Source organism: Nymphalis io, chromosome 12 (assembly GCF_905147045.1).
Source record: "Nymphalis io chromosome 12, ilAglIoxx1.1, whole genome shotgun sequence".
In the NCBI taxonomy this organism is placed as follows: Eukaryota; Metazoa; Arthropoda; class Insecta; order Lepidoptera; family Nymphalidae; genus Nymphalis; species Nymphalis io.
In genome coordinates this window covers 7,850,400-7,876,195 of record NC_065899.1, presented here as the reverse complement: position 1 = coordinate 7,876,195, position 25,796 = coordinate 7,850,400, and the positions used below count along the sequence as shown (strand labels likewise).

At 30.3% G+C, this 25,796-nt stretch overlaps 2 protein-coding genes and 1 non-coding gene across 5 annotated transcripts in view; 2 read left to right on the top strand and 1 right to left on the bottom strand.

Annotated features, from left to right (window-relative positions):
* The window catches only part of LOC126772367 (uncharacterized), a 102,740-nt gene that overhangs the window by 27,532 nt on the left and 49,412 nt on the right, over window positions 1-25,796 (top strand). For 2 of the 3 annotated variants that reach the window (XM_050492715.1, XM_050492716.1), the window contains exon 1: window positions 23,027-23,282. The exons of the other annotated variant lie outside the window; for it this stretch is intronic. The gene's annotated coding sequence lies outside the window, so the exon portion shown is untranslated. Of the gene's footprint in view, window positions 1-23,026; window positions 23,283-25,796 lie in introns of those variants that run through there. 3 annotated transcript variants of the gene reach the window in all.
* LOC126772371 (aminoacylase-1-like) lies at window positions 1,824-14,533 on the bottom strand. The gene is made up of 9 exons (XM_050492723.1): window positions 14,403-14,533; window positions 12,578-12,747; window positions 11,360-11,528; window positions 10,057-10,203; window positions 8,023-8,093; window positions 6,300-6,416; window positions 6,079-6,174; window positions 5,384-5,517; window positions 1,824-3,073 (listed from the first exon to the last, which is right to left on the bottom strand). The coding sequence occupies exons 1-9, from the start codon at window positions 14,485-14,487 to the stop codon at window positions 2,869-2,871; spliced, it is 1,194 nt and encodes a 397-aa protein (XP_050348680.1). The 5' UTR covers window positions 14,488-14,533; the 3' UTR covers window positions 1,824-2,868.
* On the top strand, window positions 14,924-15,007 carry Trnal-cag (transfer RNA leucine (anticodon CAG)). Its single transcript has one exon. It is a non-coding gene; the product is annotated as a tRNA-Leu (tRNA).

Sequence of the window (25,796 nt, the reverse complement as noted above, 5' to 3'; positions counted from 1 at the left end):
TTATTCGCAAGACACCACGATTACCTTATTGTCACTTAAGTTATATATTGCTCTAAATGGTGTGTGAATATATTAGGAGTTTATTTTAAAATTCAGCCGCTAGATGAGATCTCAGTTGGTATAATTAGGCCTAGGATTAATCTAAATTTAGAAATATTAAGTTTACTAAGTAGTAAAAAAAGGTTAGTTAACTTAAAATTTTATTTTTAAAACATATACTACATGCTTTTCTTGACAGTTTTTCGGATAAAATACAAACATTATAACTATATAATTATTTAGTGTTTATTATATTCAAATTCAATTTAACAAAATTTTACTAACGACTGCAAGTTATGGGTAGATAAAAAGTATTTACATTAGTCCATTTCGTGCAATTTTAGTAGCTGCTAAATTTGATTTTTGCAAAGCATGCCCAAGTCTCGATTGCGTATAGTAGATGTGGTTTTAGGAAAGCACTAGATTGGTGTATCGCAATTTAGATTGGATGCACCGGACGTTGTTACGGAGTGAGTCGAATTGTGCCGAGAGCTTACTTTTTAACTGACAGATGTGAGTATTCCACGTCAGAGCTATTCATTGTTTAGTTGTATATTTTTCATAATTTTTTAGTATAGCGTTTCACGGTTAATATACATATAGTTTAAAAGTCAATTTTTCTACTCAGTAACAGCCTGTTAATGTCCCACTGCTGGGCTAAGGCCTCCTCTCCCTTTTTTGGGGAGAAGTTTTGGAGCTTATTCCACCATACTGCTCCAATGCGGGTTGGTAGAATACACATGTGGCAGAATTTCAATGAAATTAGACACATGCAGGTTTCCTCACGACGTTTCCTTCACCGTCAAGCACAAGATGAATTACAAACACAAATTAAGCACATGAAAATTCTGTGGTGCTTGCCCGGGTTTGAACCCACAATCATCGGATAAGATTCACGCATTCTAACCACTAGGCCATCTCGGCTTTATATATTTTTCTACTAGGATGATTTTATTTAAAGCTTCATTTATAAGATGCTTTCGAGGTTTACTATTTAACATTGAATTGAAATCACAAGAGGTGTATATCACATTGAGCTTCTTGTATTATATAATATTTTTTTATTTATTTTAGCCAGTTTGCCAAATTAGAGATTGTGAGTGGAAATTACCGCTTAATAATACTATTGGGTTTACAAAATTAAGGGTCAGAGCCGTGGCTGGAAGTGCCGAAGCAAACAAACAGCGCAAATGTTCGTCTTAAATTTCAAATCAAATCTTTGTTCCGTTTGCTGTTGAAATATGTGGATCTTGGGATAATAGTGCCGAAATGTTTCTTAAGCATAGAACACACCATCCATAGTAGAATTCCACTCTCTAATCTAAAGATTTAAATTGTATTTATAATTACAATATATAATTCGAATGAATATTTTAGGAGATTTCACCGATTCCAATTTACGTGCAATCTAAAAAATCGTTTGCTCCGTTATGGGTAAAATTTTGACATAGACAGTTATATTTACTAAATGACTGCGTATGAGCCGTAGACAAAGTTTGTTTATATGTAATATGTATAATTGTTAATGTAATGTTACACACAATAAAATTACGAAATTTGTGTATAAACATATATATACTTATTTAAACTAATAAATAAACGGTATTAAATAAATTTTCTTTATTAGTCAATGGTACCCTTACGAAGCCGGGTCAGGTCGCTAGTATTAAATAAAACACAAAGGTCGATTACATATTTTAATCATCAGAAATATTAGTACGTAAAAATATTTTTCAAGATTATATTACTTACTTCATACAAGACTATATAAATGATAAAAATCGTAGTTTTTAGCATTTTATTGATATGAGGTTTAAGAGTTTATTCTCAAAAAAGACAGATTCACTTACATGAGAACAGTATGATAAATGTACAAATGACAAAAAATATATTCGCCTTATAGATACTTAGTTAACGGAATGTAATATAGTAAAATAGATGTGTGTATTTTAATCGGTACAAAAGTGGGTATTCTCTAAAATATATTTTGAGAGTTGAGACTTGAACCCGTTAACTGAGCTTACATTTTTTATATAAGATGGTAATTTGTTATATAGTTGTGCTCCATCGAAAGTTATATTTTTTTTTGCAAATTTGGTTCTAATTTTTGGGAGTACTAATAAGCTTGGTTTACGGGTGCTACGTTTATTGCTTTGTTTTATAAATGACAATTCTGAATGTATATTCTTATAGAATACCTAAATATATGTATGTCTAAGTACACTTGTAGTAAGTATTTAATCAACATGCCTATGTAATTGAATTGTTGAAGAAGTGTAAATATTCTAGCCTTTTGTTTTGGTATATAGATAGGTAGACTGAAAAATGGGCCATCAGAAGGTGCTTGGTCAACATCGCCTGTTGACGTCGGCCTTGTAAAAAATATTAAACATCTTACATAGCCAATGCGCCACCAACCTTAGGAACTGAATTATTATGTCGTTAGAATATGTGATGAATGGGTGGTACCTACACAGACAAACTTGCACAAGGCCATAACACCAAGAAAACGTGAGATATAACATAATTTTGCAGAATTACGTTTCAAAAGTTGTTGTAAAATATTATAGAATAAAGTGTAGTGTGTTTTGATTTCATTGACCCTCTAACATTTGATGAAAATGTCGTAAGTCGTTTCTTGAACTAATGATTAATCCATAAAAACATTAGAAACAGACCGTGGATTATTTTCTGATCACTCTTTCCCTATTTTAAAGTTGAACCGCAAAAGTTGATGAAAGTATCTATAAAATCATTTTCATTATTTTACTCTGAGTGATTGACTTTGGATTTACATCAAAAGTAATCTATTGTAGTATAAATTCCGACTTAAGCATTTGCGATAGCGGGTACGACTGCCTCGTAGACAGCGATCCCCTCTACGAATACGGCAGCGGGCAGGCTCTCGTCGTGTTCGTGCAGCGCGGGCCGCACGCGACGCAGCGGAGACATGCCGAGCGCGGGGACGCCCTGCAAGCGCACGAAACGCGAGTCCGTGCCGCCGGGAAATGTGCGGACTTTCATTGGAATGTTGCTGAAAACGGTTGCAATGTTTTAATAAGCGTTTAAAAAGTAAGAAAATCTTACTTAGAGATAACTTAGAAATAATGTAAATAAAATTATACAGAACATCAAACAATATGGTTTTTTAATATATTTTTTTAAAGTTCTTTTGCCACAATGCACAGGCTCCGTGACATTGTTATTAATTAAATTACTTAAAAATTAAAAACTGTTTAACGCCTAAATTAATAACTAATAGGTAAATGTATATACATGTAATATTCAATTGTTAAATAATAACCAAAGACAGAGACATTTTAGAAATTTACAGTGTGTTAACAAATGATTTTTATTCGGTCTGGTGCAAAAGGTTGAAGTAAACATCGCGGAAAGTTGCATTTGTCGGATAAAATTCTGCCTCGAGTACATATCCATTAACTCGCAGTGGAGTCGCAGAGCTCCTTAGCCGCAGTTTAGTGGATTACGCTCAAAACTTTCTTTTTAATAGGAGAACAAGTTCTTGCTCAGCTGCGGAAAATTTACAGTCCGCACTTACCTATATACTTGTAACTAATGTACATACAAAAAATACAGTTACACATATTTTTGTTGTATTTTTAAATAGTATAGGATAATATAAGGTTATCGAAATATATCGTTTTACGATATTTAGAGTGTATTGCTGCACTTCAAATAACACGAAAGATATTTTTTTGATATTTATGAGGGTACTCTAATACTCAAATTTTACATTAGGTCTATGTGCAATCTCAGTCGCGTAAATAATGCAGATTTCATTAGTGTATAATTAACGTAATAAAACGCGCGCGAGACGCGTAACTAATTTACTTACAGATCAAAAGAGCCAAGAGAACTTTAGCTGCTATGTTGTTTATTATATGATAAGTTTGATAACGGTTTAATTACAACTAGATTTAATATGTTGTTGAAATATCTTTTATTGCATTTGAATTAAGGTAAAATCTTACTGTTTCAGAAACGTTTAAATGAATCTCACGTTGGAAATTTGACTTTAGGCTTTACTCCGTTGGCTCGTTCAAAGAAGTTTTACTTTTTAAATTTAAGCATCTAGTGGTATAAATATCGCAGGTTCAGGCACACACGCTGTACGCTTAATTGGAGTTGTAAATTGGAGGAATATCAGTAAAAATCTTTGAAAAAACGGGTTGATAGTATTCTTATAATAAATATATGTTTATATATGTGTGTATATCATTAAAATATCTCATTATGAAGCTTTAGCAGCCAGGATGTGTGTAAGATTTATACATTATGAGGGAAGTGTTTTATTTTTTTATAGAATAGGAAGGCGGGACGACCATGTGGGCCACCTGATGGTAAGTGGTCACCAACGCCCATAGACATTGGCATTGTAATAAATGTTAACAATCTCTTACATCACCAATGCGCCACTAACCTTGGGAACTAAGATATTATGTCCCTTGTGCCTGTAATTACACTGGCTCACTCACCCTTCAAACCGGAATACAACAATACCAAGTACTGCTGTTTTGCAGTAGAATATCTGATGAGTGGGTGGTACTTACCCAGACGAGCTTGCACAAAGCTCTACTACTACTGCTTATATATTATATATATACAAGCTTTATATATAAAACATAAGTGTACAATATAGCCACATACTTGTTTAAGCTCTATGACGTTGAATAAGATAGACATGAAAACTGTTCTAAGTCCATAGCGGTATTGACCGAAACTACGGTAGCATGAATAATATAGGTTTGTTAAATCTTTTGTTCGAAGTTATCTTATCTTCTAAATAAGTTCAACTTAGTTTTGTGTTATCATTTAAGGTATTTATAGAATGGAAATGGCAAGAACATAACTCATAGTAATCAGAATTTGTTCGTCATTGGTACCATAGGTATTAATACATTAAAACATTTCCTGAAATAGCAAATTAATCAACAATACGATTGAATAAATTAAAATAAATGTCTAATGTAAAGGATCGCTATTGGTTCAAGACCATGTACCACTGAGTTCAATGCTACCTCGTGTCCAGCGGTGAAGGAAAACATTAGAAGGAAAACTGCATGTCTCAAATTCACTAAAACTCTGTCCACATTTGTGACCACCAATTTGCATTTAAGCAGCACCGTGGAATAAGCTTTAAAGTATATTATTATTATCTTATAATATAAGAGGAGAAAATGTAAGCCATCGTCTCATGGATGCCTTTTAGCAGTGTGATTTTTGCTGGTTGTTACCTTGAATGTAAACAAATAAATAAAAAGAAAAAAAATGGATTATTCTTTAGTAATATATACTTGATGATAAATAACAAAGATCTACTCACAGCTGATCAATAGCAGATTTGAAGGCGACCCAGTATATATTAGTTTCGTCCAGACGTGTAGGTGGAACATATTCATCTTTCTGTTTAAGCTCATAAGTCACATCCTTTCCAGCTTCCTTGCACCATTGTTTTATCTGAGACCAGTAAATAACAGTTATCCTACCGCAAAACCGGAATGTTTTGTACGACGTCAGTTGTACCTTGCATTGTACTCGTACTATTTCGAATATTTAAAAAATATATACTAAATTACCTAGTCTACATAGAACGTTTATATCATATAAATATATATTATATATAATAATATAACACTAATTGTTTACGTGGCACTCGTCAGTGAAGCTCCCAGTCGGCATTTTTCCGACATCTTTAATATTTATCGTCATATTTTAGCCAATTTTCACAAAACCTATAAATTATACACCTAAACCGTCCGCATGAATCATTTTATGAAAACCGTATAAAATCCGGTATCGGTTGTTTTAGAGTATGTAGTTATTTTACTAGCTAGACTTGTCAGAAAATATCCAACCTTATGGCTCAACCTGATATTTTATCCCAAGTTTGGACCTAATAAGCTTATCACTAGGTTTTGTTTTGGAAGGTTTATGCTTGCACAAAACCCTATTGTCGGTATTTTTTGATAAATATATGCATGCTATAATATGTATTATGTATAATCTAAAGTCTCATACCATGTTTTCAAATTCTTCGAAATTAACAGACAAAGCTAAACGGAGGTCGAAACTTGCCGTCAGTTTCTCTGGTATCACATTGTCTTGAATACCACCCTGGATAAATGAAAAAGAACTATGTTACTATGTTATATATGTGCAATAAAACTTCAATACATTTTAATATACATTGTGTGTTGCATTAAATTCATCCAAATTTCTAAATAAGTCGCAACACTTACATACAACATCGTTAAATTCACAGAAGTGACATCGCCAATAGTGAGTTCTGGGTTACTTTCCAGTTTCTTTTTAGATTCTTGACGGAGATCCATAAACTTGTCAATTATGTATCTCATCTAAATTAAACAGATGAATCAATATTAATAAAATGTGTTATATAACGATACTGGACTAACATTTCGTAATTTTATAAACATAAAAAAATAGGTAATTTTGAAGTATTTTTTTCAATATTTCTAATTATTAAGAGATATTGATATTTGTAGAAGAAAGCATTCCATTGAATAGCGTTTTTAAGTAAAAACACAATTAAACATTAATTATTCTAAAATACATATATTTATATGTACATGAAGGCTCAGATATGAAATTAAGAAAATCAACATCTGTTGAACAATATCAAACATAGTACTGATAAAAAAATCCCCCTGGACCGAGTTGTTTAAATAGAGTTTGTTTCCAAATTCTCTTTTCAATTTTAACCCGACATTTTACAGCTAGATGAAATAGTCGGATTACGAATGGATAATAACAATATGAATCAAATTAAAATATAGCTATTTGTAGCATTAAGACTGTTTCAATATATGAAATATAGTACTAGTATATTTAGACAAAATTTATAGATATAAAGTATTAGTAGTCATATACATATACAATCTTAAGCATTCTTTCTGTCTGTTTGTATATTTGTTACGCTTGTGTACTTAAACCATTCATCCGATTGTGATGTAACTTTGGCATACTATTCTGCTTCTTCCTTCAATAAACGAATTTAGATCCTATTAGTGCAGAGGCGAAACGGGTAGCTAGTTTTTAATAAAAGTCGCCATAAGATTGGAGTAACACAATATAAGAAAGAATAAAATCCCGGAAGAACGTTGAAAAGATTTCCAGGTGAGAGCAAAAATTTATTTTTATATAATATATTTATGCAAAGGAAATGAATAAAAATCCTGAATGAATTCGCTCCAATGTTACTATTTGTCACTTGATTAAACACAACAATAGCGTATAAAGTAGTCCAATGTTACACAAACTTATCTCGTGGGACAAACGGCACTTGGAACAATGCCAGTCGTTTAATTAAATCGATTTATAATTTTCAAACAATATTCTTAGTGATAATATTACTCTCTGACGCGTTTCGTGTTTTAGTATTGCGAGCTAGAGTATAAACTTCATGGCTATAAGATTTTTACGCCTTAAAAGTATTGAACACAACCTAAACATGATTAATTGTTTAATCTGATATAATTAATAGTTTACAGGAATATATATAAATAATTTAAGTAGTTTTTTGTTCGTTGGTTAGGATTGTGGAGATTAAGTTGCAATTTTTCTTGTTTATTGGTGAGTAGTTTCATACACTACTCGTGTATGAAACCTTGTAAAAATGTGTATTTAATAAATACATAGGCAATACATACACCAATGACAAATTTTGTATAAGCTTAATTAAATCGAAAATGTATACTATATCATTAAAATTAAAAAAAATATATATTATTTATTATATATGTTACGATTGCTGAATTGTTATGCTGCATCAAACGAAACCATTTGAGATTATGTTGGTCCTTAACATTCGTGCAGGAGTTTAACTGTTATTTTAGAGTTTTTTACAAGCAATGGAAAACCGTTAAAAGTAATTTCGCCAAATGACAATAATCCATACATATATAATGACTTGCCTTAAATATAATAATAACATAAACTGACCTTTTCGCCGCAATTGTCCGGAAGCAAAAGCGACCCATGACCGGATTTACCCGGACATATTACATTCATATCTGGAGAAAAAAATATACGCATTTGAAAATATAATAAAAAATAAAAACCTGTGCTTATTTTTTACATACATTTTAACATAACACACAGAAATAAACTTAGTTTAGCAACGAGGTATTTCCGGTAGGTCCTGGTATTTCCGGTCGTGTTGTATTAGCCGTCCCATCGGATTATGAGAGTGAGGGAATAGAGAGTGCATCTGTGTTTGTGCACACACTTTTGCACGATATTATGCCCCGCACCGTTAGTTGGTCTTTTAACAATGGCTGCTGTAGCCAAAGTCGGTCAGGAAGACATCAACTTTTAGGCAGAACGTATTTTTTTGCTAACGTTTTATGTATTTTTAAGAAATGTTAATTTACTAAACTTCTTTTGTAATTCGGTACGAGCGTAAATCAGGGTTATATTTTATCTATCATTTTACTGATTCAACATTGACCGACCTATCATATTATCTTCCGGATAATTCTTAAAAAATGTAATATTCGGAAATGATATGCGCAAAAACTTCTGTAATGCGTTAAACGCAAAGTAAAATATATTTCGTTGTGATTAAGTCGGGAAAGGTAATTTTAATCTAATTAATTACTTAAGCAGATCCTTCACCTTCATCGTCCTTCAATTTATATATATATATATATATATATTTTTGTAGAATAGGAAGGCGGACGAGCATATGGGCCACCTGATGCTAAGTGGTCACCAAACGTATTTAGACATTGGAATTGTAAGAAATGTTAACCATCGCTTACATCACCAATGCGCCACCAACCTTGGGAACTAAGATGTTATGTCCCTTGTGCCTGTAATTACACTGGCTCACTCACACACACACAACACAACAATACCAAGTACTGCTGTTTTGCGGTAGAATATCTGATGAGTGGGTGGTACCTACCCAGACGAGCTTGCACAAAGCTCTACCACCAGTATATTTTTTATATAAGCGATATATTGTTTTATGATGGAGAAAATATTGATATTTTTAAGTTCTTAACATTTGTTATCTACGTTATTTCAAACCATTTCACTATTATCTGCTTATAAAACAAATTGGAATACATTTGTAAATTGTCAGTTTGCCCATTGACATTGTCAAGAATCATGATCAGATATGCAAATCAGAAGTGGCCATACAATGTTAACTCGCTACAGACCATACGACTTTATGTTGTATAATTACTTTAGCCGTTAATTGCTAACTGTTCTGATTACAATTTTGTTAATGTGTTGTAAAATTTAAGGTTAATAATTTTTAATAAAGAAAATGCAAACATAACCTGTTATTAATAAAACAGACTAATTTTTACTAAGCCTATTATTTCGTTTCTTTTGTCTGTAATTATATTGATTTACTTAATAATAATAATGTCCTCCTGACCGATTTCGGCCACGGCGGCCAATTTCTAGAGAGATTAGCCAACTGCGCAGGACATATTATTATGCACAAGTGTGTGCGCAAACACAAGAACACTCCATTCCTTAACTCTCATAATCCGATGGGACGGCAATCTGATACGACCGGAAAGAGTTCAGGCGCAGGACCAACAGCTTTACGTGCTTTGCAAGGCACTGGAGTGTACACACTTCTATTTCCAGACCCTGGGCTGCAACTTTTCTGACGGAAAAACCCAATAACTTTTTACTGGCCCGACTTGGGAATTGAAGCCAGGACCTCTGGGTAAACGGCCTAATATGTAGCCGCTAGACCATCGAGGCGAGTGATTTACTTACGATTATTATCGAAATTGAAATATTATTGCATTATACCCAAAATATACCTGAGTGAAAAAATGAGTTACTACATGATTAAAATGTGTTTGAATTATCTATATCATAATCATTAGAAGCATTTCAGTATTCCAATAAACGGCTTTAACAGTGCGCTGGTACTTGAGGAGTGTTATTGATATCGCTATATATCTTGTAAGACTTTTTCTTGTAAGACTTGTTCTTAAAACTTACGCCAAATACTTCTTTCTCCATTGTAAGCCACGAAGTAGTCTTCAGAGCAGGCCAGACCTTCGTCAAGCGCAAAGCCAACGTTCAACTTTTTAAAGTGCTCCGTTTTTACAAATGTCCCCAATCCTTCCCTACCACCAACTTCTTCATCTATAAAGGAACATCAATCTATCGTTGTTTAAACTATTAAAAATTAAACAATATAATTAGCTTGTATAACTTAAAAGCGTAAATTATATTATTAAAGGAGAATTACCAAAAATATGTGATAATGAACAAAAGTGGTCCAAATATCCACCAATATTGGGACCACGCTTGGATACTTTCCTTTATAAGATTAAAAAAATATTTTTGTAAAATAATTTAAATTCAAAGCTAAGTGCCGAGTAGAAGTTGTTTAAAAGAGAACCGACTACCGAGCTTTGCCAACTTCTCAGTAGAATCAACATTTCCAATACTAATAGTTTTGCACTTTAGTTAAAGTGGGCGATAAAGGAATAAAAATATGTTTTTCAATTTATTCACGTTTAATTTCGAGTTTACTTCTAGCATTAAACTATTTATTTTGTTCAATATTCCTTAAGATTTCATTAGAATGTTGTAACTATTAAATATAATCAAGATTAATTTTTACTATTTATTTTATTTGTATTATAAGTTTACAAGTATATTGCATACTTGTATTAAAATGTTTTTGTTGATTTATAATTTTAATTCATTATTTTTTTTTATGTTTAAAATTAAATAGAACATTAACATGATATTATTCCAAAAATAAAAATGCAATAAATAATATTTTGGTGACCGTAAATAAAGGCTGTTATTCCTAATTTGGGTTTATATATGTAAAACAAGAAGCTTTTCATTTGTCATACATCATCACTTTATCAAATTTTAACTATTAGGTATTGGCAGAGTTCACTGTGAAACAGGGAAATTACAAAAAAACACCGTTGTACACATTTTATTAGCTCTAAGACTCCGGTTAAGTCTGAGACAAATAAAAAGCTTCTTGTATTTTGATGAAATAATAATGGTAGCGTGAAATGCAAGGAACATTTCCTAATAATTTAGTTATTTGCATTTGTAATTTAGCCGTTTTGAAGATTACAACGCACAAACACACAGACAAAAAAATGGATTTTGGTAAAATCTAATTAGCCATATTAACCTTAAAAGTAGCAGTTATTTTAAAATCACAGACAGACCATACAATTTTATTTATTTGAATTGATGTACAGATAAAAAAGAGTATTTTATAAAACTTTACAATAATAACGAAGAAAAGTCAATTTAAATTACTTACCGGGCACAAAACTTAAATGAACCGTTCTCTTCAACTTGATATCATTGTTCTTGAGGCGTCTTATTGCTTCAATATATTGAATACCGACAGACTTCATGTCCTGGACGCCTCGCGCGTAAATAACATCATCCACGATGCGCGCCTCGAATGGCGGGTAGGTCCAACTTTTCTGATAAAAAATTGTTAAACTTTTAGTCATGATATTATTAAAATTAGTAATGTATTAAAACATCATCAGCTGAACTATTACCAATATTTATATTGCGTATCATACCTCTATTAATTTATTAAACCTTAGACTTATATTGTGATGTTGCCTGGTAATTAAAAAGTAGAAAATGTCTGTGGAGATACAGATACAATTAAAAATATATTAGTATATAATTATATATTAAAACATATGCGCACCAAAAATGATTATGCGCATATTATAATCAAATTATAATAATAAAAATTATAATTTGGTCATCGGGACCAAATTGCTTAAGTACGTTATTTGAATTAAACTGTATAATATTTGCTGGTAAAATGACAGAAGTTTTATCTATAATGTGGATAAAAAATTATTGGGAAATAATAAATTTACTTTTCCTTTATTTCAATAAATGTATATATTTTTTTATTTTAATAATACTTAACATAAAAATGTTTCCACATTTACTGATGCAGGATTCATGTCGGAGTCTTTACATTTGTACGAATATTATTTTTCTGTAAATGTTTTTGTGAGGAAAACCTCGTCAAAAATTTTTATCAAAGGACTTTTCGTAACTTCAATATAAAGGACTATCCTGACTGACTAATTATATTATTACCATACAATCAAGTACACATATAATATAGTTGAATAAGTTGTCACATGAGCTTGAAAATTTAAACGGAAATTTTCGTTTCGTAATTTAGAGACGTAATAAGAAATGAATAAGATCATATATGGGTTTGAGATTATACTTAACGTAAATGAGTTTATATGAGCGTTCCAAATGCTGAGAAAACCCTTTAATTCTCCTTAAGGAAAATTTGTTTTCTTTGCTTCTAACACCACACTGCTTCAATACGGTTTGATGTCTACACGTGTGGTAGTCGGTAAATTTTTGCGTGCAATTTTCCCACGAGGCTTAGTAATATTATGAATATTTGTCTAATACGAACTGGATTTTACTAGAAGCTTATAACGAACAATTTGAATAAACAAAAAACAAAAACTCATGAACATACCTCGAAAACCGGAACAACATCCATATGCGAGTTAAGAAGGATGCTCGGCAGGTTTGGCTCCAATCCTTCCCAGGTCATAATAAGTATTGGTTTCTTAGGTATAATTTCGTATACCGTAACAGGAAGGTTTAAGCTAGTCGCTTGACGTTTAAGGTAAGCGATGCATTCATCTGTATAAAAATAGTTTATTCATTAAATTATGTTAACTTTGATATAATTTATACTATGTCATAAATGCTCGATTAGTAAAAAAGGCTTTTTTCGTGTAGATACATTTAGGACTTCCTCTTACTTCTTTTGCCAGTGTTGAATTGTATTATAAGTCCATGTTGCATAATCCCTTTCATATGGTAATAAAAATGAAGGCATAGTAAAATGACATTAATATAGATTAAAGATAAGATGCACCAAAGGTACGGTTAATACGTGTGTGGAGATACAAATACAAGAAAGAAAATTTATAGCTTAGTCTGCACTGACATCGTAGGTGTAAAAAAAAGTGTAGTCAACAGTCATAGTATGATCGATAGTGGTCACCATGGGCCGCCTTCGGTCAATAGGACACCATCTGGTTTTAGAAGGTGCTGGTAGAGAAAGAGGGTAGATCGGTTATTTTTCGACGTTGAAGGTCATCCTCGACTCAAATTCAGCAGGACTGTATCTTTCTTGCAGCAAAGATTTTGTGATAAGAAAATCATCTCATGACATGACTAAGCTGCATTACATAAAATCCCTTTTCGCTTTCACTTGCCTAATCGCTTGGGACATAGTTGTTTTTTTTTTAATCATGATATAAATAATAGTCATTCCAGAGGTCTTGATTTGTGCTCTCTATTTTAAATTTTTATTTGTATTGTATATACTTAGGATCTTAATGTAAATAATTCTTTAGTGTATAGTCTTCTATATTGATTAAAGATTTAGACTCAAAGTCAATAAAATCTTATTACTGTGCTGCAGTGATCGATGATACAATGCAATAGTAAATCCTATTAATAGTTACGCAAGCAATTTTTACTCGTTACGTAAGTGTCATTTAAATCCAATTAAACTAGCATTTTAAACGAATTTCGAATATTTGTTTTTTTATTATATTAGTTTCCAAAAACGATTTGTCAATAAATAAAATAGCACAAAAAATAAACGAAACAATGAAAAAATTTTAAGAAACATTCAGTTTGTTTTTTCATTGCTTCACATCGCAAAAATTAAATACTTTGATATATAATATAGTTTATATAAAAAAATATTCGATAATCTAGAAAAAAAACCTTAATTATGCAGAGTATAAAATTTAAGATAAAAATGAAATCTTAACGTTTTTGCCTATTTTTAAAACGGTGAACTTAAACTATACTTTTTATATTATCTTATAACTTAGTCTTCCTAGCTCCGTTAGTTTTTTATCAAGATTCCTTTTAGAAATATTTCACTATATTTAATAGCTTTAACAGCATTAACAATCCATCCATTCAAAAACAATACTCCCTAAAGTATTTTTTTTAGTTAAAGTAATTATTATATTTTATAATAATGTATAATAAAACAAAAATATTGTTTATATGTAGGGTTGCGTATCAGGAGATACTGGGTTCAGTTATTGAGGAACAGCAACAGCAGCCCAGAGTTAAGTTGAAGTATCCATGATAGCGCACAAACTCATGTTTTATATTCTAATATATTCGCAGATCACTATTCAATTCAACAAAATCAATCATATATGTTTATGAAAAAAAAACATTTTCTATTTGTTATTATTTGTCTTTTCTTTGCCTTGCAAATATAAGGTTTTTGGCGTCAACTTTTATTTATTACAATGACTTACCATAGTTAACATTGGGGTGAACAGTTCGTATCCGGAGGTACTCTTGGAGATTCTTAACTGCGGGATCGTTTGCGTAGTCTGGCATTGTTATATAAGAAATATAATTAAATTACTGATCTCAAATATTACCGATTACTATAACACAGTAACTATTACATTGAGTTTGCTTTTATCACATTTTATTCACATTCGAAAAACCGCAAATAGTTGCCAGAGGAAATGGGGAAAAAGGTGCAATTTATCTTGAATTTAATTTTTTATTTTAATTGACTTAAAAAAATGATAAGAATTAGTTTTCAATGCGTCTGCATTATTACCTGATTTTTACCTATTTTACTGAAGCGTAAGCTTAGAAAATTTAAGAAAATACAAAATGTGTAAAACAAGAAATTTTCGTTCATTGTCTTAAGATGATTTGTTTCATTTATGAAAAATAGCGAATTAATTTCAAATTACTCAGTTATTTATGAATACAGTTAATTTGTTCAGAACAGATAGTTATTTTAGTGCGAGAATTACACGTCAGGATGGCCGAGCGGTCTAAGGCGCTGCGTTCAGGTCGCAGTCCACTTCTGTGGGCGTGGGTTCGAATCCCACTTCTGACATATATTTTTATGTTATTTAGTTTAATTTCAGACGAAATTTAAGTACAATTTTATTTTAAATTGAACTCAATTAAGCGCGTTGATCAAGATTTAATTTACATGCAATGTTTTTTGTGAGTGCCTATTAAACTGCACGTGATTTAATAATAAAGTGATTATAATTAATATTATGCCGATTCCACTGTAGCCTTACATATTACAATATAAATACTATTATAATAGACTTGTGAGGTGATAGTGATGTTAAACTTTACGTTTACGTTAAATTATGGTTCTTATATTTATTGTTTCTAATCGTGCAAATAAATATAATAGAAACAAAATGAGGGGCTTGATAAATGGTATTAGCTCAGGGTGGATGAAATAATCTCACGTCACAAAAATACTTACCCTCGAGTTATCCTTTAACAATAAACTGAACTAATAGTATATTATATATTTATAATTATATATTTATAAAACTATCAACACACCGATGTCATATGGATGGATTGGAGTGTTGGTTCACAAGAAGACAGATGAAGCGGGATTACATTCAGCTGAGTTTAGAATGTCATAGAAGTGTAGAGTGACGAGAATATGAATAAAATACAAAGTGAGTAAAGGGATAATAATAATAATAAGCCGGGATGGCCTATGAATCTTAACCGACGATCGTGGGTTCAAACCCGGGCTAGCACCACTGAATTTTCATGTGCTTAATTTGTGATTATAATTCATCTCGTGCTTGACGGTGAAGGAAAACATCGTGAGTAAACCTGCATGTCTAATTTCATTGAAATTATGCCACATGTGTATTCTACCAACCCGCATTGGAGCAGCGTGGTGGAATAAGCTCCAAACCTTTTCCTCAAAAGGGAGAGGAGGCGTTAGCTCAGCAGTGGGACATTAACAGGCTGTTACTGAGTAAAGGGAAATTGGAATGTAGCTCCCGTGACAAAATAGCTAAAGAAAAAAAAAACGATTGTCACTGTACGGATATATAATGCGGAAGGACGAATGTCATATTACAATAAGAGCTTAAAAGGATGACTTGTGCTAATTGAGCTTATTAAGATGAATGGAAACAAAATACGCACTGCGCAATAATATTTATTTGGAATAACAGCCAGCGATTACTTACGAGTACGATCGCGAGAATATATTTATTTTTGAATTCGAAAATGTGCTTGCAAAAATAAAGACTTTTCATAAATATCATGAAAATGTTATGTCGGTATTAGTTAAATAATGTAATAGACGACGCACGATGTTGGTTCGATGCCAATTTCCAGTGGTTTAAATTTTATTTTATATATTCGATACAATTTATTTTTTATTAAAAAATTGTGATTTTCAAGAATATATAAAAACTTAAACTTATTTTCTAATAATTATTAATTGTTTCACTAAGACTGATGTTGTAGTAATGAAGCTCGATAAAATTATCTTTATTATAAATATAATACAATTATGAGTTACAATATAAAATAAAAAACAATTAGACGATCCGCTGCGTGTTGTATGCATATAAATAATAAATTTACCCACTAAATATGATAGTCTCAGAAATAAATTAAAAATATTTTATCATTCTATTGTACATATATGTAAATATGTTTACATAATAACTCTTGTAAGATAGTAAGATAAACAGCTATTTTCGTTGTGTCATTATTTTAATGGCAACATTATTGATGTTTGTTCAAGCTAATGTAAGTCAATTTTACATATTGGTAAATGCATGTATGTCTATATAAATAAAAATATAAGAAAATAAGTTAATATACTATATAACTTTTTCACAACAAGTTATTGATATCATTAAAGCTCGAACAAAAATAAACAAAAATACAGTTTAAAAGGGTTCTGAATTATTTATTATCAGATATTTATAATATATATATAAACATCGTATGCGAATTATTATATATATATATAATAATTCGCATTAATATTAAAATAAATTAAAGCGCGTGCAATTCAGTTCACATGACAGTTTTTGAGTCAGAAGCTATACACTCATGTTACACACAAAATGTTGCACCTAAATTCGATTTTGTATGTAGGTATATGTCTGGTCAAACCTCCTCTATTTTTATTTATCAAATCATACCACACAATTGTTTATCGGGAGAAATACTGTGAGAAAAAACACACAAAGATATAACAAAACGTAATAACCGAGCAACCAGGATTTGTTATCAAATAAAATATAATTGACGTAAATAATACGACGAAATTAAATAACAATACATTTGTTATATAATTAATTTAAGAACAGAATAGAGACTTTTTTTATTATTTGTTTTTTTTTTTTTGTAATATAATAATAATCTAATATAAGAGTCGTAACAAATAAATATAAAATAATTGTATTAATACAGGCAACCTTATGACAAATAAATTGTCACGTTTTCGTTTCAATATAGATAATGTATTGTAATAAATTATTTGTTTTTGTAATAAAACGTCTGGTGATTAGTGCTCATTTGACAAACATAAATTGATTATTGTACATTTTGTTAGTAGTGTCAAAATAAATAGCGAAATACAAATTAATATTAAGTAACCCATGTATGTAAACAAATCTATTTAAAAATAAAAATAAATGATTCTAGTAATAAAACCTAATTTATTCTCCGCAATACTTTAATTAGTATAATCGGTTCCCTAGTGCGGAGACTGCTTGAAAACAGCTTTGATATATCAATATGCTCTTTTGATGAATCTCTTGAATGATGTTCTAGTATTGTCTTTAAAATAACACTTGGTGATACGCCTTTGTGTAAGCCCGTTTGGGTAGGTAACCACCACCGTTCATCACATATTCCACCGCTGTAGTATCGCTGTGATCCAGTTTGAAGGGTGAGTGAGCCAATGCAACTACAGGCATAAGGGATATAACATCTTAATTTCTAAGTTGGGCAGCGCATTGGCGATGAACGGAATAGTTAATATTTCTTGCAGCACTATTGTTTATGGATGGTGGTGACGGCTTACCATCATTACCCATACCAGTGCGGATTCCGAACAGATCGCTTTACTTATAACGAATAGATTTCGAAATTACTCAAATAAATAGCATCCAATTACCTAAAAGATATTTCTGTGACTTTCTATTCATAGTTTCAGTAACAGATATAAATATATGTTTTACTATCACGACTGTATTCTGAAACATATGCGCAGGTGTGCCTTGCTCGATATTTCTGTTTTACTATTTAGGACAATTTATTTCGGATTGAAGAATAGCTGTATTGGTTGCCGAATATAGACTAGGATAGCCTCACGTCGTTCTTCAAATGTTTCGAAGCTTTGACCTTGAGGGACTATTAAAAGTACGTAATTATATAAAATATATTACATTCAGACAATGAATACTGTCATCGAGTACTTCGTATGTATCTAATCTAATAATAAATACTATTATTTTAAATATGAATGTTACTCTTTTTATCGGATACGCCTTCACGGGTTAACCACTGAACCGATTTTGATGAAATTTGGTGTGAAGCAAGCTTGAAACTCAAGCTACTTTTTTATTTTAAACAGTTTTTTAGTGGTCGAAATCTAGTACATCTGCATAAATGAACATCAAAATTACCATTTTATTATATTATTTTATTATTGTAAAAAATTGGCGGGTATGCGTTTCAAATTTATATAATCCAAGGCCGAATTTGAACGATACTTGTAAAATCATGAAACAAACTAGATTTATCGTTTTGAAAAAATTTTTGTCAAAAAAAAAGTATTGCGGAACCAAAGTTTAGTAATATAAAACTTTTCTGTTCAATTTTTTAGTCCATAAATGTCCCATATAAAGGTTTTGTAGCTATACCTGTCAGTGTTGCTAGCAAAAATATATTTAAGGTTGCAATTTTATATTTTATGCATGGATAAATTTACCAATAACTTTATTAATTTTCTGTAAATAATACTCTATATAATATTATATACAGATTTTATAATAATCATCAGCTAGTTTTTTATTAATTTATACATCTATTTGGGGCCTGCCTGCCTACGTGGCAAACGGCCTGGGGCTCTATTTCTACTTCTCTTTGCTATAAATAAGAATAATCATAAGAAAAATATATTTATTTTAGTAACTAAAATGTAAGTCTTCTTAGAATTACAAATTATTTGAATAACCATCAATTTTGATGTTTCACCTCAGCCGGCACCCCGAGACGGGCGCATTTTCTTTATTTATGAAAGAAGAAGTTTTTTCTCTTTCTTAATATTAGTATTATTTTATAATGATACAAACGAATAGGTACGTAAGTCACTGTGATGTTTTTATTTCATCAATTATACACTTAATTAATTGAAATATTTGTAAAGAATTAGATTATACCATAGACTATCATTTAAATAAGTTGTGTATACGCTCCGAATGTTCTCCTAAGAGGAAATGGAAGCTACAGCCCAGCAGTGAGTTCAGATCTACATACAGCCTGTATTTATAACAATTAAAATAAAAACTTTAAAAAAATTTAGCTACGTTGGAAAATAAATATAAAGACAACATATAAAATTATTGTTATGGCAATATTTTCAATATTTAATCAGCTACTTTTGGAATCGGTATTCAAATATAAATGGATTTCCTTTGCCTTTCTTCGGCTGACATCTAGTTAAACATTATTTTCCACTTCAACTGAAATCATTTAAATTTTCATGGGTTTACCAATCTGTGAAGTTATCGTACAACAACATTAATAATAATCATACTCATTAATAAAATCTTATAGAATATTTAGACATAATTAATCTAAAATTTGATTGCTACCTAAATTCATACATTATTATAAATTACTTATTCCTTACGAGATATTTAAATAAACGCAATAAAAAATACGCAGGGCGTGGTGAATGATGCCTTAGTCCTTAGTGCTGTATGGACTATGGGATCGGTTGGCGAATGTTTGTAACTCATTGATTAAAAACACGAGATAAAATCCTCATTATTTTCGTACGAAATCAGGACGGGAAGCTAGCTTTGATTAAAAAGCCATTTAAAGTAATATATATTAACAGGGAATACTTGTCTTTAAACAGGTTTTGTGTATTTTCCTTAAAATATTAATTTATTTAATATTTTAAATATTAAACTTTTATAAACCCAACTATAAAACTAACCGTATTGCAAGGGTGAGATTTCATACAGCGCCCTCTCGTGTAGAGCTCGTTAAGCCGTCTACCATTCGCCCTGGAAAACTTTACAATGAGTTGAAAATGTATCGATAGATGGCGCTGACCAAATGTGAAAATTCCATGAAAATTATTTTACAGATTGCCTAAAATATATTTCGGTTTGTTTTCCTAAGATGGCGCTATAACAAAGCCTTTATCCCGTCTGTATTTAAATATAGAATGGTTTGTTTTTTATAATCATATAATTCTTACTACAGATTTTTCTTTTTGGATATTATATTTATTAGGTTGTTAACTTTTTTTTTAATGAAAACAGATATAAATTTACTAACTTTGAACTAACACATGTTTGAAGTGTAAGATGAAGGAAAGATCAAAAATTTAAAAAATATACATATTAATTAATTGTGTTTTTAAGCATGTATTTATTTATGACACTTTTTTGATATATAAAAACTTTCTAATACAAATCTGACTCGATCGCGGCTTTGCTCTCAAACATGTAACTATCCTAGATGATAATGTATCAGGAAAGCTTCAAGTACGTGCCAGCAACATCTGTACCAAGTTTCATCACAATCGGATGAACGTGCATAAAATACAAAATAAAATTAATAATTATTATAAATATTATATGCGATATGAGAAATAAATAGTGTTCAGAATATAAACTAGGGTAATTCTTAAAGTCCATACAAATTTTGCTCCTACGTTTTAGCACAAAAGTAAAAAAAGAAGTTCGGGTTTACTCTTAAACTTGAAAATATCTCAAATATAACAAACAGCTAACTTCCTCATATATTATGAAATAATAAAATTAAACTTCTACCATATACTAAGAAAGCTTAGTCTGATCCCTAATATCGAATCGAGCAATAAATAGAAAACGCTTACTCATACAATTTTACTAGCGACTTGCTACGACTTCGCACTAGCAGGAATATTTTACACTAACATTTTATTTAAAATAACAGCCTTTTCCGCTCGTGTTCTTTATAATATACGGATAAAGAATTCAGTTAAGATATTAAAGATATTGTCATACTAGTACTATGAAGTAGTAAGTTTGTTTGAAAAATACTTATTGGATTGAAATAGAACTTTCACATTGTTGTAGTTCATAGTTATGAGAAGAATAGACAACATAGAATATTCATATGTTGCAATTATTTTTAGATATATCGAATGACTAAGACGCTGTTGGAAAGAAAATTGTCTGAACTGGAGTTTTCCAAGCGAACGTTGCGAAATCTGAAATACGTATACGTATTATAGTTGCGAAATCTATTAATACGTAAATCTAATAATACGTATAAGAAATAAAACACGTAATTTTTTTAGATCTTCAAACGCATATTATAAATAAGTCACATTAACCATTTTTGTATGTGGCTTAAGAAAGAATAAATAACCAATAAATTTTGTTTAATATATCTATGTATTAATACAGATAATATTAAGTTTATAAAAATTAAAAAAAATATTTTTTTTTTTTTTTGAAAAAAGAAATCGTAGTTCCTGCGATTTGGACCAGCAGTTTTAGATTACTGTAGAACAAAAGACGGAGTAAGAACAATTATTAAACACAATGAGACAGATAGATGGCTTGGCTCGATGGTGATTGATATTTGTTTGTGTCATTTTATTAATAAAAAAGGGGTAAATCATGTTCTCCCTTCAATTGTAGCAGCTAATGATGTATTTTATTTAAAACAGAATCATTATTATATTGGATTAACTAAGACAAGATAGGAAAATTGCATATAGGTGTTGAATTGTGTAATAAAAATATCACCTATATAAGCTTTTATATAGTTCGGACATAAGTGTATTTCGGGAGAAATAAATGGACCATGTTATTATAATGAGTTTGTTTGGGAGTTTTGTGATCTAAGTAATCCGAGTAATACATTTAATATGTACGTCAAAAGTTTTGTAATTTATACTTGTTATCGAAATTTTCTACAAACCTATTTTTACTTATTAAACGCGGTTATATGTTATTTGGTGAACTACCTGAATAGCAACAATAACAAATGTTTGTTTTCATAATTTTTTTTTTGGCCACCTGATATTAAATGATCACCATTGTCCACAGACTTTGGGCCTATAGTAAATGTTAACCATTCCTTACATCATTAATGTGCCACCTTGGGAACTAATATGTTCCTTATGCCTGTAGTTCACTGCTGTTTGGCAGTAGAATATATAATGAGTGGGTAGTACCTACCTACCCAGGTGCACCTGTACAAAGCCCAAGTTAATTCGTATATATAAGCACGTGAACATTTTAATTATATAAAAATAATGTTTTGGATTTCTTAGCATGTGAATTAAATCAATGAAATGTAGAACATATTCATAAACACTAACTAAGTATTACCGATGTACATACATGAAACATTTATATAGATCATTCATTACGCTTCAAAATTCTCTCGTTAAATAAATGTTCTTTGACGTTAGAATATTTTTTATTTTAACTCAAGTAACGTTTTTGCATAAAAATATTCATTGCAAATTTTCAAATTTAATCTTCTACTAAGAAATTATTATCAATACTATCGCGCTTTACATTTAAGTTTATTTATTTGTAAAAATAAAATGGAAATAGATATAATTGGGTTGAATTTATTTTTTGATGATAAATATGATTTAAAAACAATCACACTTTTAGAACAGCTTTAAAAATACGGTCGCGATTTATAGTCTTGTCTCTGTGACGCAGAATCTCCTAAAATATCTCCGATATTCGAACCTAATTAGTGTTTTTTGAACCCCGATCAACTTAAGCCCTGACCTCCTAAACATTTATCAAGATTAGAACCGCCGATACACCCTGAGTGACCAGTATTCAGTATTCAGTCAGCGCGATCGCCTCCGCGGAACGGACGCGAGACGCACGCCCTCGCGTGACTCGAACGCAAACACGACACTTAAACAAAAATGATAGTCACTGACTACTTTTAAAAACAAAAAAAATACACTTAATGATACAATTGATTTTATATTCGTGCAGTGTCAAAAAAAGGCGGGAAGTGCCACAGATAAAAATGACTTGACTTAAACGATCGTATATTTTAAAGTGCATTTATGTGATGTTAAGTTTTGTATCTTATTAACCGATGTCATGGTAAGATTTCTGGTATACAAGATGATTTGTATTGACGCCTTTAAAACACATGGAAAATAAAATAAAATTTCTAACCTATGTTTTTACGAGTTAAACAAATATACATTATTTGTATCCCTAAGGTCATTTTTGTCACCAAGGTTGTAAGTATTGTTGTTATCGACATTTTTTAAATAAATAATAAAAAATAAACATTAACCATTTTGGAAGAATATATTGAAAATTATATTCATGTTATCACTACACTTTATAACATATATTATTTCTAAATTTATTATAAATATATAAAAGGTATTCGTAATTTATTGGGGTTGAAATAATGTAAAGAAAAAATTCGTAAGAGTTTTTCTCTTACAAGCTCGTCTGGGTAGGTACCACCGACTCATCAGATATTCTACCGCAAAACTTGGTATTGTTGTGTTCCGGTTTGAAGGGTAAGTGAGCCAGTGTAATTACAGGCACATGGGATATAACATCTTAGTTCTCAAGGTTGGTGGCGCATTGGTGATGTAAGCGATGGTTAACATTTCTTACAATGCCAATGTCTATGGGTGTTAGTACCATCAGTTGGCCCATATGCTCATCCGCCTACCTATTTATTCTGCTAGATGTGAACATGACAAATATGTACTAACCGAAATGTAGAGTTGATGATGATTTATTTGATAATTTATAATCGAATATATAAATTTCATTTTGTCAGCTAATAACCTGCAGCTGCATAAAAGCCCTGTTCCTGGATGAGCAGTTAAATACTGATACGTATATGACTATGAATATTTTAAGCCACTAATTAATGTTATCCAACGAAAGAGTCTTATTCATATTATCACATTGCTTAGCGATCGTACCCTATAAAGACGTTTGTAACTCTGTCGAATATCAGGCGGAATTAACGGCACCTATAATTGTTGTCATAGTAATATAAATAATATAGAGCTGAAAAGTATATTCCATTTACCGAGTCGAAATTTATGATAAATTAATTCCTTATAAAAATAAAAAATAAAAAATGTCCATTTCCAACATGACAAAATATTATTTATAAATACATTAGTAGGGTACTATTTTATAAATTCTTAATGTCGTTTCAAACTTTTCGGTCAAAAACAATATAATATAATTTATTACATTGAACAACAGCTGTTAAACATACTTATTATTCTGATATTTTTCTCAGCCTCATGTTACATACGCAATGTCATTTTGCAGACTCTGGCTCGTATTAAATAATAGAATTTTTAGCAGCAGTTTTGTTATTTACATCAAATTTTATTAGAAAATCTTGACACTAATATAAATTAATTAATTAATAAGAAAGTATTTTTAGACCATAATTTATTATTTCTTAGTATAAGCTGTTACAATTTTCATGTTATATTTACTGGCACTAAAATAGTCAGAAAAACGAATAGAACTATTTTTACATCACGTTCTTACAAGCAATCCAATTTCTAATCGTGAACTATTGTTCACGATTAGAAATTGTGTAATTCGGCGACATTGACGTCCGTCGCCAGATTTATTCTTCAATAAAATAGTTCAAAGTCTCGTTGAAATATGTAACTAACGAAAACAGAAAATGTAAAAGCTACCTATTTCAAATAACAGTGATTAATTTCGTCTCTAATACATTCAACTGGCGTTTATTCTTGTAACGTGTAAAACAAATATATTCTGAAGCAAACGGTCACTGACAAGGTTTTGGCTTCAGAACGATTTTCATTTTGTTTTTAAAAATAAATTAAATGTCTCTATTCATAATAATACTAACGGAGCGTGAATGTTGGCTTCAAGTTTGATTTCGTCCCTTTGGGTGTTGACAGTTGTAGTGTTGTTTGACAGTCACTGACAGATGGCTTAACTTACACAACTTTAAAAATTTCAAAGTATTTAGTGTTGTATACATATATAACGCAATTATGGCGCAATATTCATTATTAATAAGTCATTGTTTATTTACTGTTAATCACTCCATTGCATGTTATTATTGGGATGTTTATATAAAATTTGACCTGTAATCAAACTTCTATGAAATAATTATATGATTTGTGTTGGCAGTTAAAGCTAATTCAAATGGTAGAAATATTTATTATGATATATAACAGAATGGCAGTCACACGTTAAAACACACGTGCCTCTCTATAACAAAATATATTTTTATATAATATTTGATATTACGGTAAATTATTATTTTATTAGTTCCAATTAACTTTAAATACGTACATATATAAAATATTAAAAAATATATTCATAAACCGTTCAATAATACATTTTTTTTAAATTGTCTAATTAAAACCATTTCTATGATTTTTTTTTAAATGAAATGTATAACTGATATTTTGTTGTTAAAATAAATTTAAATACTTGCGTTAATAATGCAAATATTATAATGCTTCATTTTTGTTATGAAATAAAAAAATATGAAAGCATATTACCTATTGCTTATCGTATGACATCAAAATATTATACATTATATTTGAATATAGATTATACTATTCTCTTCTGCTTACT

What these genes read in the sequence shown, in the direction of transcription:
- LOC126772371 (XM_050492723.1), bottom strand. Translation starts at nt 14,487, where the DNA reads ATGCCAGACTACGCAAACGATCCCGCAGTTAAGAATCTCCAAGAGTAC. An exon ending in ATGTTGTTCCGGTTTTCGAG is followed by an intron (nt 11,529 to 12,577) that starts GTATGTTCATGA and finishes ATTTTTTATCAG; the next exon opens with AAAAGTTGGACCTACCCGCC. An exon ending in TCATTTAAGTTTTGTGCCCG is followed by an intron (nt 10,204 to 11,359) that starts GTAAGTAATTTA and finishes GTTCCTTTATAG; the next exon opens with ATGAAGAAGTTGGTGGTAGG.